The sequence below is a fragment of the Esox lucius genome, chromosome 14, assembly GCF_011004845.1.
Source record: "Esox lucius isolate fEsoLuc1 chromosome 14, fEsoLuc1.pri, whole genome shotgun sequence".
NCBI lineage: Eukaryota > Metazoa > Chordata > Actinopteri > Esociformes > Esocidae > Esox > Esox lucius.
Genome location: NC_047582.1, coordinates 24688324 through 24704591, shown reverse-complemented (window position 1 = coordinate 24704591; position 16268 = coordinate 24688324). Strand labels below are relative to the sequence as shown.

The 16268-nt window shown below is 43.5% G+C and overlaps 1 protein-coding gene across 2 annotated transcripts in view; it reads right to left on the bottom strand.

The window, feature by feature from the left end:
- Positions 1-16268, bottom strand: part of LOC105015224 (seizure 6-like protein) — a 33673-nt gene that overhangs the window by 2859 nt on the left and 14546 nt on the right. Inside the window, exons 2-12 of one of the 2 annotated variants that reach the window (XM_010878203.5) lie at positions 12948-13427; positions 11384-11523; positions 10686-10881; positions 9438-9623; positions 9073-9244; positions 8564-8730; positions 7998-8192; positions 5121-5259; positions 4685-4881; positions 3239-3433; positions 2916-3107 (exon numbers count right to left, since the gene is read on the bottom strand). In XM_010878203.5, the coding sequence (XP_010876505.2) occupies positions 2916-3107; positions 3239-3433; positions 4685-4881; positions 5121-5259; positions 7998-8192; positions 8564-8730; positions 9073-9244; positions 9438-9623; positions 10686-10881; positions 11384-11523; positions 12948-13427 (2259 nt within the window). Of the gene's footprint in view, positions 1-2915; positions 3108-3238; positions 3434-4684; positions 4882-5120; positions 5260-7997; positions 8193-8563; positions 8731-9072; positions 9245-9437; positions 9624-10685; positions 10882-11383; positions 11524-11893; positions 11902-12947; positions 13428-16268 lie in introns of those variants that run through there. The other variant, XM_034297152.1, reaches the window with a different exon arrangement.

The following is a 16268-nucleotide window of genomic DNA, read 5'->3' as shown; positions in this document are numbered from 1 at the left end:
AGAAGGGAGCGAGGGTAGAGGTTATAAAACTGTCAGAAAGGAAGGGAGCGAGGGTAGAGGTTATAAAACTGTCAGAAAAGAAGGGAGCGAGGGTAGAGGTTATAAAACTGTCAGAAAAGAAGGGAGCGAGGGTAGAGGTTATAAAACTGTCAGAAAAGAAGGGAGCGAGGGTAGAGGTTATAAAACTGTCAGAAAAGAAGGGAGCGAGGGTAGAGGTTATAAATCTGTCAGAAAAGAATGGAGCGAGGGTAGAGGTTATAAAACAGACAGAAAAGAAGGGAGCGAGGGTAGAGGTTATAAAACTGTCAGAAAAGAAGGGAGCAAGTGTAGAGGTTATAAAACTGTCAGAAAAGAAGGGAGCGAGGGTAGAGGTTATAAAACAGACAGAAAAGAAGGGAGCGAGGGTAGAGGTTATAAAACAGACAGAAAAGAAGGGAGCGAGGGTAGAGGTTATAAAACAGACAGAAAAGAAGGGAGCGAGGGTAGAGGTTATAAAACAGACAGAAAAGAAGGGAGCGAGGGTAGAGGTTATAAAACAGTCAGAAAAGAAGGGAGCGAGGGTAGAGGTTATAAAACTGTCAGAAAAGAAGGGAGCGAGGGTAGAGGTTATAAAACTGTCAGAAAAGAAGGGAGCGAGGGTAGAGGTTATAAAACTGTCAGAAAAGAAGGGAGCGAGGGTAGAGGTTATAAAACTGTCAGAAAAGAAGGGAGCGAGGGTAGAGGTTATAAATCTGTCAGAAAAGAATGGAGCGAGGGTAGAGGTTATAAAACAGCAAGAAAAGAAGGGAGCAAGTGTAGAGGTTATAAAACTGTCAGAAAAGAAGGGAGCGAGGGTAGAGGTTATAAAACAGACAGAAAAGAAGGGAGCGAGGGTAGAGGTTATAAAACAGACAGAAAAGAAGGGAGCGAGGGTAGAGGTTATAAAACAGTCAGAAAAGAAGGGAGCGAGGGTAGAGGTTATAAAACTGTCAGAAAAGAAGGGAGCGAGGGTAGAGGTTATAAAACTGTCAGAAAAGAAGGGAGCGAGGGTAGAGGTTATAAAACTGTCAGAAAAGAAGGGAGCGAGGGTAGAGGTTATAAAACTGTCAGAAAAGAAGGGAGCGAGGGTAGAGGTTATAAATCTGTCAGAAAAGAATGGAGCGAGGGTAGAGGTTATAAAACAGCAAGAAAAGAAGGGAGCAAGTGTAGAGGTTATAAAACTGTCAGAAAAGAAGGGAGCGAGGGTAGAGGTTATAAAACAGACAGAAAAGAAGGGAGCGAGGGTAGAGGTTATAAAACAGACAGAAAAGAAGGGAGCGAGGGTAGAGGTTATAAAACAGTCAGAAAAGAAGGGAGCGAGGGTAGAGGTTATAAAACTGTCAGAAAAGAAGGGAGCGAGGGTAGAGGTTATAAAACTGTCAGAAAAGAAGGGAGCGAGGGTAGAGGTTATAAAACTGTCAGAAAAGAAGGGAGCGAGGGTAGAGGTTATAAAACTGTCAGAAAAGAAGGGAGCGAGGGTAGAGGTTATAAAACTGTCAGAAAAGAAGGGAGCGAGGGTAGAGGTTATAAAACAGACAGAAAAGAAGGGAGCGAGGGTAGAGGTTATAAAACAGACAGAAAAGAAGGGAGCGAGGGTAGAGGTTATAAAACAGACAGAAAAGAAGGGAGCGAGGGTAGAGGTTATAAAACAGACAGAAAAGAAGGGAGCGAGGGTAGAGGTTATAAAACAGTCAGAAAAGAAGGGAGCGAGGGTAGAGGTTATAAAACTGTCAGAAAAGAAGGGAGCGAGGGTAGAGGTTATAAAACTGTCAGAAAAGAAGGGAGCGAGGGTAGAGGTTATAAAACTGTCAGAAAAGAAGGGAGCGAGGGTAGAGGTTATAAATCTGTCAGAAAAGAAGGGAGCGAGGGTAGAGGTTATAAAACAGCAAGAAAAGAAGGGAGCAAGTGTAGAGGTTATAAAACTGTCAGAAAAGAAGGGAGCGAGGGTAGAGGTTATAAAACAGACAGAAAAGAAGGGAGCGAGGGTAGAAAGTTAATAAACAGACAGACAGAAAAGGGAGGGAGTTTAGCGCGTTAGATCGACAGTTTCTCCTAGTCTGACAACCTCAAGCTGAGATTGTATGACTCATGGGTAATCTCTGCCTCCTCTTCCAGGTGGCCAGTGCACACAGCATTAACACATCAAACGTCTCACAGACATGTGAGCACACTCACACGCATACAAACACACACACACAAACACAAAGATTAACAGCGAAAGCATAGAGAAGAGCGCTGCCACACACACACACACACTAAGTAACCCTGTCAGCAGAACAAAGACAGAGACAGCACCTGTCGAGTCGTCTCTGCCAGAGATCAAGTGCTCATCCCAGATTAGCTCTACAACATCAAACGCTATTAAAATGAACCCTGGTCTACAGCAGTCAAGTGTACTGTTCAGGTTTATACTATATTAGCTGCGGTTGGACAGGAAACCTCCTGTCGTGAAGAAACAAGACAAGACATATCTATCGAAATCTAATATTCGCTTGTGGTGACCTGCCAAAAGACCTTGTGGTGACCTGCCAAAAGACCTTGTGGTGACCTGCCAAAAGGATTTACTGCCTTTGTGGGTCCCCACATGTTCACATAGACCTGGATCCCACACGCGAGTTGAATGATCTAATGGGACACAAAGGTTTACCCACTAATTAACCTTAACACTAACCTCAACCTAACCCTGACCTCAATCCCTATACTTAACCCAACCAGTAATGCCAAACCTTGTTTCTAACCATAACCCCAATTATAATCATTGCCCTAAACCAAACACCTAAGCAAAAGAAATGCCTTTATGAAAATGGGGACAGAATAATTTTTGCCTCTTTAACCAGTGTGGGGAAATTTTGCACGTTATTGATAAGTCTGAAACACAGGTACACACAGGTACTTACAAACACAGTGGGGGAGTTTAGAGGTCCAGACAGGTGTGCCTGGCTCTCGTCCGTAGCAGGTCAAAGTAGCGCCGCCCTGCAGAATGAAACCTGGGTAGCAGCTGTACTGGATGGTAGTACCCACCAGAAGTTTAGGGTCTGACAGAGACCTGCTGGAATGTTCCACATGACCCGGGTCTGAACAATACATTACTGGACAGAGGGGAGGGTGGAGGGAGTCGGGGAGAAATAGGTGGAGGAGACAGGTCAGATTGAGGTCGGTTGTGTCCCAGCAATCAGTCCCTTTCCCTCACCGCATCCTACTCCCCCTGTTGTCAACTCACTCTTTTCACAGAAGGGAGGCTGTGTGCTCCAGGTGAGTTCTAGCTCACAGGTCAGAGTCTCACGTCCAACTAGGTCGTACCCTGGGTCACACTGGTATGTGATTCTAGCACCCCGCACCAGAGCAGTATGGGATGTGGTCTTCCAACCGTTCTGGATCTCTGGCAGGTCCGGGCACGAGTCGTTACGGGATACCTCTGTTACCATAGAGACAGAAACATGGAACTTTCATTTTGTAAAGACTAATTGTAATGTATACATGTATTCATATACTTTAGATGTTGTGTGTATACACAGTATTCCAGTGTTTTTGTGTAACTGGTTTGGGTATGTAAATGTATTTAGGATGTATTAGTGGTGTATGTATGATGCATTTATTATGTATTTATGACATAGGAATAAAGTATAGATGATATACTTAGATGTATTAGTTATGTATTAATGATGTGCTATGTATGTGTATTTAGATGTATTTATAATGGATTATGGATGTATATATTATGTATTTATGATTAACATATATTTATTTAGCATTTATATATTTTATTATGGGTTTTTTAATACGTTTTTAGATGTATTTATTATGAATTTATATATTTTATTATTATTATTGTAATATGTATTTATTATTATTTTATTATGTTTTGTCTTTGTGATGTAGTAAATATTGTATGTATTTGTGCAGCATGTGTATTTGCATGTAGTTATGATTTATTTATGTGTATTTAATTTTTTTCACCAGGGTAAGAAGTGTATTTGTGCATGTGCACAAACAGGACGACTGAATTAGCATATTCTTTCATGTTGTCTTATGTTGGTATTTCCTTGTGTGAATGCGGAGAGCAATCCCAATAATTGTGTGTGCGTGCGCGCACGTGTGTGTTAATGTGTATGAGAATGTGTGTCTCTGAGACGCTGAGACAAACAGGATGTGACTGAATAGGGGCAGAGAGAAAAACAGAGAGAGAGGAGGACAAACGAGGATGAAGAGAGAACGGGAGACAGAAATAGACAGTCTGGGAGAATACATTGTCTCATTTCCTCATCGATCTGTTAGCATAGTGGTTAGAGCTTGAAGCCTAATAACAGAAAGGAACGAACCAAGCACTTAACCCTTACTGCTCCAAGGTCCCCATGTCTTTGTGGAATAAGATCACTGTAAGCCGCCAGTATTTCACCTCTTAAGTTCTGTCCCTCTTCACACTATTCCTCTCCGTTTCATCGTGGCTGGTGACTAGGCTGTACCCATTCAGCTGTACCTCCAATACTGACACCCATGTCCCTGAATGAATCTATTGGCTACTAACTATCTCACTGAATGAATGTACTGGTTCGCACCTCTTTAAATGAATCTATTTGCTACCATCTCTGTGAATGAATCTATCTACCGTCTATCTCTCTGAATTAATCTACTTGTTCCAGTGTCTCTAGAAGTAGTGTCATCTTACCCATGTAGTTGATGATGAAGCCCTCTCCCTTCCCAAAGATAAGGCCAGCGGGGTCAGAGTGGAAGGTCACTGTAAGGTCAGGGGTCGTTGACTGTATTTTGAAAGGCCCTGTCCCACCTACGTACTGGCCTAGGATACGAGTGGTGACCTCATCACCGTCCAGGATGGTCAACATGTCACTGTCACTCAGGTTTAAACTGGGGGGATGGGAGATAGAGAACAGGTCATTACATTCCTAGTTGGTAAATCCGTAACTTCTCCAATTCTTTTGGTAAACGCAGTACTTCGTTGTTTGGTGGAATAAGCTGCTTTTCACGCCAACAAAGACTTGTGATTTGAGACTGAACGGCTAAAGACTGGATGAGAGACAGCTGGGCGCTGACGGCCCCAGAGGCTGGGTGGTGAGTAACATCTGGCTGAAATCTGAGTGTCTTACAGCTGTATGTCGAGCAGAACGCGTTTGTCCTCCCCTACATGGATCCTCCAGCTACAGTCCTCTCCCTCTCCATACCACTCTGGCCAGTTAGGAGACAGGATCACACCACCTGAACCAGCTAGATCTCCCCCACACAAAGCTGGAGAGGGGAAATGGAGGAGGAGGGTGACAGAGGGGGAAATGGGAGAGGGAGAAGAGAGAAGGGGAGAGATAAGGGTTAAAAGACAGATAAAGAGAGAGGGATTAAGAACCGAGCAGGGTGGGGTAGGGAAAGATATCCCAATTAAAATGGTCTATGTAACAGTTTCTTTTGGAAAAGCACTTTCTCTGTGTAGACAGTAGAAATTGCACAGGAAATGGTCTGCAATCCTCCCCCACCCCGAAGAAAACACATCATTTAACAACTAAATACACAACCCTCATTCCAAAACAGTTGGGACGATGTGTAAAATGTAAAGAAAAACAGAATACAATGATGTGCACATCATTTAAACCCTATATTCAATAGAAAATTGTACAAAGACAACATATGAAATGCTGAAACTGAGAAATGTTATTGTTTCTTGAAAGATATATGCCCTCTTTGAATTTGATGCCAGCAACATGTTTCAGAAAAGCTGGGACAGGGGTAATGAAAGACTGGGAATGTTGTGTAACGCCTTGTGGAACATCTCACAACTAATAAGGTTACCGTAATTCCCCGTTTATAACCCACACCGTGTAATAACCGCACCATTCATTTTGAAGCTTTGTTTGTATACAAAACTGAGTATTAACCACACCCATATATAAACCGCCCAGAGAATGATGAACATGCATTGTACATTAATATTAAACATCTGTCATTGGGCGCTGACAAAATAATTTGTTGAAGAATAACATTTTTGAAAACCCTGTAACACCAAGTTTATAATATTTGCTGCATGAGTTTCTGAGACCTCTACGTCATCAAGGAATCATCTGTGAAAAAGTCAACTTGTGTATTAGACGAACCCATGTATTAACCACTGTGGTTCAATTAAATACAGGGGGAAATGATTTGCACATCTTTCCTTTCTGTTTTTATTGGCATTTCACACAGCGTCCCAACTTTTTTGGAAATGGGATTGTAAAAATAAAGAAACAAAAATGGAAGAATACAACATTCATATATAAGGTCAATAAAATAATTGTACTTGAAATGTTGCCTATGTAAATTACAAAGATTTAGTACTGGGGAGAAGTGGACTAATGGAAGTGTTGTTATCAGTCTGGTTTTCAGTCATCATTTCAGTAGAAGATTTGCCATGATGAACAAAGAAATTAAATGCCTAATGTCAGTTAAACAGAATCATTTTCAAATTCAGGTCGAGCAGTACAACAGCATCATTCAGGCACTGGGTCCAGTAGAGAGCGGTACAAAATGGCTCAATAGCTGTGGATGCCTGTGAAACCCTGTCCTGATCCTTAATCTGCTGAATCCGATGGGAGTTGTTGTGATGAGAGGGCTGTAGATACAGTATAAAATGTTTTAATTGGGTAAGAGAGAATAAAAGAGAATGAAAATAACTAAATAAAACATAGACAAATGTGTTTTTCAAAGTAAAGCATCTTACATTATAATACCAGCCACAGGGTGAAATACAGACAAATGAGTGTTTTAAAGTAAAACATCTAACATAATAACAACCAGAGGGTGACATTTTCTCAGAAAAATGTTGGTTGTACAGGAGCCGTGAAAGGGGTTTATCTGCCCTAATCCATAACATGAAACTCTTATTTGGTGAGTGCCTAGCAATCAATAGGTAAAATAAATTGTCCCCATAATGAAACTTTTAAGTGGTAACTCTGCGTAAAATCAGACAATCTTGTCCTAATGCTTACAGTACATATATACCTCCTATGCTGGAGAAAGTGGATGACACAATATAACACAAATTAACACTTTGAAAACTGCACTTCAGATGGCCAAACCTGTCAGAAAAAATCTATTTACAGAGGTTAACAATGTGTTTGATGTTTACAGCATTAAAGGGGGGCCAATGATGATTCGAATTAACGTCAGCTGCACAGGTAAATTCAAAACATATTAATGGTTACAGAGAGAACAGCTGCTGATAATCACATGGCCAATTACCTGGTGTAAAAAGGTGTAAAAAGTGAAAGCACTTCCACTTTAGGGAAGTATCTAATTAAGATCTAAGTAACCAGGTAAAGAAAGTTAAAAACTAATCAGTGATCAAATAAAAAAAGGAAGAGTGTAAATTATCAATTAAGGTCACTGGTTAGTTAAGAACTCTGTTTACCTGGACATTTAGTTCTTCCTTAAAAACAGGTGAACTTCCCAAAACAGGTGAACACAGCCGAGTACTTTTAATTTGTACTTTTTACACCACTGATTACCTCCAAACATAGAAACCCACTCCCTCACACACAGAACCCACTCCTTCCCACACAGAACCCACTCCCTCTCACACAGAACCCACTCCCTCTCACACAGAACCCACTCCCTCTCACACAGAACCCACTCCTTCCCACACAGAACCCACTCCCTCTCACACAGAACCCACTCCCTCTCACACAGAACCCACTCCTTCCCACACATAACCCACTCCCTCACACACAGAACCCACTCCTTCCCACACAGAACCCACTCCCTCACACACAGAACCCACTCCTTCCCACACAGAACCCACTCCCTCACACACAGAACCCACTCCTTCCCACACATAACCCACTCCCTCACACACAGAACCCACTCCTTCCCACACAGAACCCACTCCCTCACACACAGAACCCACTCCTTCCCACACAGAACCCACTCCCTCTCACACAGAACCCACTCCTTCCCACACAGAACCCACTCCCTCTCACACAGAACCCCCCTCCCTTTGACACCTTTGCAGAGCGGTTCAGTGTCATTCCAGTAGGGGTCTCTGGCGTTGATACACTCTATGACGGGCGGACCCTGCTCCAGAGAATGACCAGGATCACAGCTGAATTGGACCACAGTTCCAACCCCATAGGTCGGGTCATTGGTGCTGAAGTTACCATTCTGCAGGTAGGGCTCATAACAGTGACCGCGCTCAAAAGCTGCAGAGAAGAAGAAGGGAGGGACAGGGTATAGAGGTGAGGAAGAGGAGGGAGAATAGAGGTGAGGAAGAGGAGGAGGGTTATGGAGGTGAGGAAGGGGGAATAGAGGTGAGGAAGAGGATGGGGTATAGAGGTGAGGAAGAGGTGGAGGGGTATAGGGGTGAGGAAGAGGAGGGTGTACAGAGGTGAGGAAGATGTGAAGAGGTATAGAGGTGAGGAAGAGGTGGAGGGGTATAGAGGTGAGGAAGAGGTGGAGGGGAAGCGGTAGAGGGGGTATAGATGTACGAAAGAGGTGGAAATTAGCTAAAAAGTAGGGTTAAGGTTATGAAAGTTTACATCTTATGTTTGCATACGTGTGTATGTGTTCTTACCCTCGTAGCGGATATTAAAGCCTGTGTTGTGGTTTGGTTGGTCTGTGATGAATTGGACCCTGACCGCTGGACCCTCACTGATCACCCCTTCAAATGGTATTGGGCCGCCCCGCCCTGAGTCGAACAGCACCACTGACCCAGCATCCAGACCACTCCATAATACAAGTCTGGGGGGGACATTTCAATTAAATTATTTAAGGGTCCAAGATAATTACTATTTTTATTTAACATACCTTCATACAGATAATCCCAATTCAGAATGAGTAATACAACATAATAAATAATAAATTATAGATGCACACATTATACTTTATTATACACACAACAATCATTTTGGAATGTAATTGAATGTAAGTAAACAAGAAAACAGCCACGAAGAAACACAATAACAAACAAAACCAAAAATAAACATAATCCAAAAGGATGGGGCCACACTGCTCTCTCTCCTCTCTTGTCTCAGCCTCTCCCTTTCATTCTCTTTCTCTTCTCTCAGCCTCTCTTACTCTGACCTGTCAGTGGGCCCGAGGGCCAGTCTCTCCAGATGGAGGTGTAGTCTCTGTACAGACGGAGCCTCCAGGGACCAAGAGCAGGAACGATCCTGGGTGGCATTGGGCCCTGGGTGGGGAGAGGGAGAGAGGATTCTCCCTACTGTGGCGTTCTTCACTGACCCTCCACACAGCGCTAAGGAGGAAGAGCGTATATTATTACAGTATCCCTGTGTGTGAATGTCCCTGTTTGTGTGTGTGAATGTCCCTGTTTGTGAGTGTGAATGTCCCTGTGTGTGTATGTCCCTGTGTGTGTGTGTGTGTGTGTGTGTGTGTGTGTATGAGAGAATGTCTCTGTGTGTGTGTGCATGTGTTTCTTTTCCCGGTACCTCGACAGCTGGGCTCCTTGCTGCTCCAAACGGGCAGAGATGCGTTGAGGCAGATTAGTTTTGCTGCCCCCTGTAGGTGGTAGCCCATTTGGCAATGGAATCGTGCAGTGCCCCCTGGCAGCAGATCCAGCACGGACACCTCCCCAAAGTGAGGTCTCCTTGGAAGGGCACAGCTCAAACGGAATACTGCAAGGAGTGTGAGAAAAGGAGAAGGGAGCACATCGGATAAATGGAGCAGATGGGTTATTTCCATTATTTCTGCACTCAATACAAATCCATTTTAGCCTTAGTTTTATCTTATGCTATTCTATTCTGACCGAATCGGTCAAACAAGCTAGACTATTAGAAATATTATCAAATGGTCCAGAGTAATGGATAGATGACTTGACAGGCCAGAGTAATGGGTGGAAGAGTCGACAGGCCAGAGTAATGGGTGGAGGAGGTGACAGTCCAGAGTAATGGGTGGAGGAGGTGACAGTCCAGAGTAATGGGTGGAGGAGGTGACAGTCCAGAGTAATGGGTGGTGGAGTGGACACGCCACAGTAATGGATAGATGACTTGACAGGCCAGAGTAATGGGTGGAAGAGTCGACAGGCCAGAGTAATGGGTGGAGGAGGTGACAGTCCAGAGTAATGGGTGGTGGAGAGGACACGCCACAGTAATGGATAGATGACTTGACAGGCCAGAGTAATGGGTGGAAGAGTCGACAGGCCAGAGTAATGGGTGGAGGAGGTGACAGTCCAGAGTAATGGGTGGAGGAGGTGACAGTCCAGAGTAATGGGTGGAGGAGAGGACACGCCACAGTAATGGGTGGAGGAGTCAATAGGCCAGATGAAAGGCACCGTTGACTGCATCTATTAAGCCCTGCCTTATTAAAACTCAAAACTAGAGTACCCAGGTGGAAGATGATTGAGTTAGGCATAACAGGTGACTCATTACACAAAACACGCACATTACACAAAACACGCACACACACACTATACTTAACATACACAACCACACAACCAGACGTTCCCTCTCCACAACCCTACACTACACTATCAAGCAACATTTGCATAATGAGACGAAAACCAACTCATCACAGTTCCAATCAGCTAATTGATATGACACATCCAATTACAGTGCTAATTGAAAAGAAAACATGATGAAGTGTTTAGGCCACATCAGACACATAGACAATCTCCATGCCCTCAGAACCCAGGGAAAACTGTCATTTCCAATCAACAAAGGGTTTGTGTGCGTGCTCACTCTGGTAGTGCAGCTGGAACATGCCCATGCCCCCATCAGGCGAGGAGCGGTAGTATACTGAGATGGTATTGGTCGGACTGCGGATCACTTGACCCTCCACCAGCAGCGTGTGATTGGCCAGGACTAGCAAAGCCCCGCCCTCATCCACCCCTCTGATTGACAGCTGCTCTCCCTCTGACAGATTTACGCTCTTTACCTGAGAAGCAGAGAGAAAGACAGAGAGAGGAAGAGAGAAAAATGGACATTCAGCTTGACTGTAATAAAGATGACATGGAAGACTACCAGAGTTGTGTGGAGGGCAGTCTGCTGTACAAGCAGACACCACTAGGGGTCAGAGTCGGTCCTGAAATCAACACAGTGTGTGTGTGTGTGTGTGTGTGTGTGTCGGTTTTACTCTGTAGTAAAACAAGATAAATCGTGGGAAGTGAAGAGATTATAGCCGGTCCTGACTTTGACAACAAGTTTCAACAAGTTCCAACCCTAACCTGAGCCCTTAAGTTTAGGGTTAGAATGAGGCTTAGAATTAGGGTTAAGTTTAGGCATTATGGGTTAGTGTTAAGAGTCAGGGTTAGGTTAAAGTTTAGGTATAAAGGTTAAGTTACTGAGGCTAAGGTTAGGGTTAAGGAGAATGTTTTTTATGGTACAAAATTGCCATTCCTCACTTTGATTATAAAACCAAGGTGTATTAGTGTGTTTACCTGAAGCTCAACTCCATACCCAGTGTATACAGTAACAGTGTATGTACAGAGAAGAAATGATCCATCTGGGAGAGGGGGGTCATCAGAAGAGTCTATGTATCCCTCCGGGTCGGAGAAATTCACCATACAGCCAGACACAGCTGGAGGAGGAGAGGAGAGTAGGCAAAGAGGAGTGGATACGAAGAGAGTAGTTGGGTTCAGGGGAGTGGGTAACACAGAAGGCTGTGAGATAACAGCTCTGTCTTCGGTCAGAGAAAGGTAAACAACATCAACAGCTGGACATTATGTTCTCCAGAATTGTTATGTCTAACTTATACCACCTGATGATGGCCGGTCTGTCTCAATGTCTTACACTTGGTGAAGGTCTGTCTCTATGTCTTACATCTGATGAAGGTTTGTCTGTCTCAATGTCTTACACAAGTTCTGTCCGTCTGTTTTATACCTGGTGAATGTGTGTCTGTTACTATGTCTTATACCTGGTGAATGTGTGTCTGCTACTATGTCTTATACCTGGTGAATGTGTGTCTGTTACTATGTCTTATACCTGGTGAATGTATGTCTGTTACTATGTCTTATACCTGGTGAATGTGTGTCTGCTACTATGCCTTATACCTGGTGAATGTGTGTCTGCTACTATGCCTTATACCTGGTTAATGTGTGTCTGTTACTATGTCTTATACCTGGTGAATGTGTGTCTGTTACTATGTCTTATACCTGGTGAATGTGTGTCTGTTACTATGTCTTATACCTGGTGAATGTGTGTCTGTTACTTTGTCTTATACCTGGTGAATGTGTGTCTGTTACTATGTCTTATACCTGGTGAATGTGTGTCTGTTACTATGTCTTATACCTGGTGAATGTGTGTCTGTTACTATGTCTTATACCTGGTGAATGTGTGTCTGTTACTATGTCTTATACCTGGTGAATGTGTGTCTGTTACTATGTCTTATACCTGGTGAATGTGTGTCTGTTACTATGTCTTATACCTGGTGAATGTGTGTCTGTTACTTTGTCTTATACCTGGTGAATGTGTGTCTGTTACTATGTCTTATACCTGGTGAATGTGTGTCTGTTACTATGCCTTATACCTGGTTAATGTGTGTCTGTTACTATGTCTTATACCTGGTGAATGTGTGTCTGTTACTATGTCTTATACCTGGTGAATGTGTGTCTGTTACTTTGTCTTATACCTGGTGAATGTGTGTCTGTTACTATGTCTTATACCTGGTGAATGTGTGTCTGTTACTATGTCTTATACCTGGTGAATGTGTGTCTGTTACTATGTCTTATACCTGGTGAATGTGTGTCTGTTACTATGTCTTATACCTGGTGAATGTGTGTCTGTTACTATGTCTTATACCTGGTGAATGTGTGTCTGTTACTATGTCTTATACCTGGTGAATGTGTGTCTGTTACTTTGTCTTATACCTGGTGAATGTGTGTCTGTTACTATGTCTTATACCTGGTGAATGTGTGTCTGTTACTATGTCTTATACCTGGTGAATGTGTGTCTGTTACTATGTCTTATACCTGGTGAATGTGTGTCTGCTACTATGTCTTATACCTGGTGAATGTGTGTCTGTGTCCAAGTCTGTGCCCACGGCTCCAGTTGGGACCTCATCTTGCTTTGCTGGCATGGTGTGTGTGGATGTGTGGGTCCCAAGCTCAGAGGAGGTGGAAAGCGGTTTGTTTTCAGGCTGGGGGGGCTCGATGTCATGGATCTGTGAGGCTGAGGGTCGTATCCTCTTCAGCAGGCCCTGCTGATCCAGAGGGAGACTTCCAGGCAGTCCACCTGCACTCATCCCTCGACCCAGAAGTGGCAGCAAGTCTTGGGGCAGAGCTGAGGGCAGCACCATCACCCCCGTCTGAGAGAGGAGACGATTTTTCTGGGCCAGGACCGACTCCAGCAGATCACCAGCGGCCACAGCGGCCGGCCCTAATCCAGCAGCGGGCCCTCTGACCTGGTGTGAGTCTCTGTCTGTGTCCTCTATGGCTGGAGAGGGGGAGAGGGAGGCGGGTGGAGGTGTAGGGTCGTCCTCACTCGCTAGAGGAACAGGGAGAGAAAAAGAGAGTGAGACTGAGGCAACATACATCGACCACACCGGGACTCACTGCATGGGGATGAGCAGGGCTCCAGGGAGAAACCGTGTAGTACCCGAGGGCTGAGAGACTATACAGCCTTGTGCTAGACCGGAGGGAGGAAGACCGCTCCGGACTCCCCAGCAAGCCTTCCTTCGCTGCATATCTAGTCAGTTTGGTGTGGCTGTGTTATCACCTAATGTACCATAACCTAGTCTAGCGTCACAGGGAGAAGCAAAGACCTGTCGGCCTGAGGCACTCCAGGGACAGCTGCCAAAATGGTTTCTTTCCTGTCAGTACCCGGAATAGTATGGGCGTGTTTCACCCTGTTGGACCCACGGATCTACTGTCTGTTTCACGGATCTACTGTCTGTGTCACGGATCTACTGTCTGTGTCACGGATCTACTGTCTGTTTCACGGATCTACTGTCTGTGTCACGGATCTACTGTCTGTGTCACGGATCTACTGTCTGTTTCACGGATCTACTGTCTGTGTCACGGATCTACTGTCTGTGTCACGGATCTACTGTCTGTTTCACGGATCTACTGTCTGTTTCACGGATCTACTGTCTGTTTCACGGATCTACTGTCTGTTTCACAGATCTACTGTCTGTTTCACAGATCTACTGTGTGTTCCACAGTTAAGACAACTGGGCTTATCAGGCTTCAAGACAATAACCCAGGCAAATACACCTGCCCTCTAATTCACACACACACACATACACACCCACACACACACACATATACACACACACCGTTGGACAGGCAGATCACAGACTCGGGGCAAGGAGACTCAGGATAGGCAGCCAGGCATGACAGAGTAAGAGAGACCGATAGAGAGTGAGAACAGGAGAGAAGCAGAGACAGGCACACAGCTCCCACGCATGCTGAAATGCCATCTCCAAAAGCTCAGCACTAAAAAGGACAGAACAACACGTACACACGCACACCAATGCATACACACTCACACACACACCCACACACACACACACACACACAAAAAAGCAGCAACGCTTCACCCTTGATAACAACAATACTACTGGATTAGAACTGGCTGCTTTTCGAAACACATCCAAACGCGTACAATGGGACGAGACCTTTGAACTCTGATGGTGTCTGTTGTGTCTGCAGAAAGTGTCAACTCCATCCATCAAGCCTTCATCAGCCACTCACTCCAACACATGCCTGACTGCTTTTATTCTGGACCAATACACTGGTGAAGATGTGAAAGACACATAAGAACAAGTAGAGCTATAAAAAGAATAACTTTATTCCTTGTTGGTTGAAGAATATAAGAGCTCTGTGTATGGTATTGAAGACATTCGATAAGGAGATTAATTAATTTAAATGTAACTATCTAGTCAGGACAATTTTGTAGAATCCTAGAGATCTAGAGACCTGCTCCTACTTTGATTGCATGCTGCATACTTTAATGTTTCAAGCAGAATACTATTTAGTACTACAGTATTATCCACAAAAACACATTAGTAAATACTACAGTTCTGACAGAAATTATGACAATCATTCAAAATACAGGCAAGTCTTCACCAGAATAGCTGAAAAGCATTTGAGTCTTTGGAATGGCCTATTAAATAGTCAGACAGAAAACTAAGTTTAGTCAGACAGAAAACTAAAATTTTGTGTCAGGATCTGAAACAAACAGTTCATACAAAAATAAAACCCAGTTGAGTTAAAGCAGTTCTGCATGGAAGAGTGGGACAAGAGGAAGTGTTTGTACGCAGTGCGTTCCACACATCCAGCCACTGGGTTTAAGGGAACAATCATGTTTTCACAGAGGGTGTTGGGTGTTTCATAACTTTTCTAAAAGAATAAATACATTATTTGTTTGGTCAGGTTCCATTTATTTAAATGGGGGTTTTGACTAAGATCTGAATCCATTCAGCGACAAACATGCAAGAATAGAGAGAATCTACTAGGCTTCAGTAACATATTAGACTGCAGTCAGAAGGAGAAGCTTGTTTTTCCTCACAAATTACAGAATGTTATTTAGTCTGACATCCACTTCAAACAAGCTGGACTCCATGACAGACCCATCATCTCAAATGTTTTATCTATATGGAAATAAGCAATTAGGCACACAAATGATTATGTAACTTGTCATAGTCACACACCACTCCTGAATGGAGTTAAACAAATGCTTAAATATTTGGAGATCTGTTTAACTCCATGGATTATGTACTTTTATGGACCTCCAACATAAATCAAATTTACCTGTTTTCTTTCCGCTACCCTCAGCTACAAGGTTCATAAAAAGCCTATGGTGTACCTTGAACTTCTATGTAAACATCCATTTAACTGAATTGATACACTACCATTCAAAGGTTTGGGGTCACTTAGAAATGTCCTTGTCTTTGAAAGAAAAGCAATTTTTTTGTCACATAGATCAGAAATACAGTGCAACATTGTCAATGTTGGAAATTACTATTTTAGCTGGAAACGGCAGATTTTCAATGGAATATCTACATAGGCATACAGAGCACCTTTATCAGCAACCATCACTCCTGTGTTGCAATGGCACATTGTGTTTGCTAATCCAAGTTTATCATTGTTAAAAGCTTAAGGATAATTCGAAAACCCTTTAGCAAATATGTTACCACTGCTGAAAACTGTTGTGCTGATTAATTAAGAAGCAATAAATCTGGCCTTCTTTAGACTAATTCAGTATCTAGAGAATTGGCGTTTGTGGGTTCGATAACAGGCTCAAAATGTCCAGAAAAAAATTACTTTCTTCTGAAACTCGTCAGTCTCTTGTTGTTCTGAAAAACGAAGGCTATTCCATGCGAGA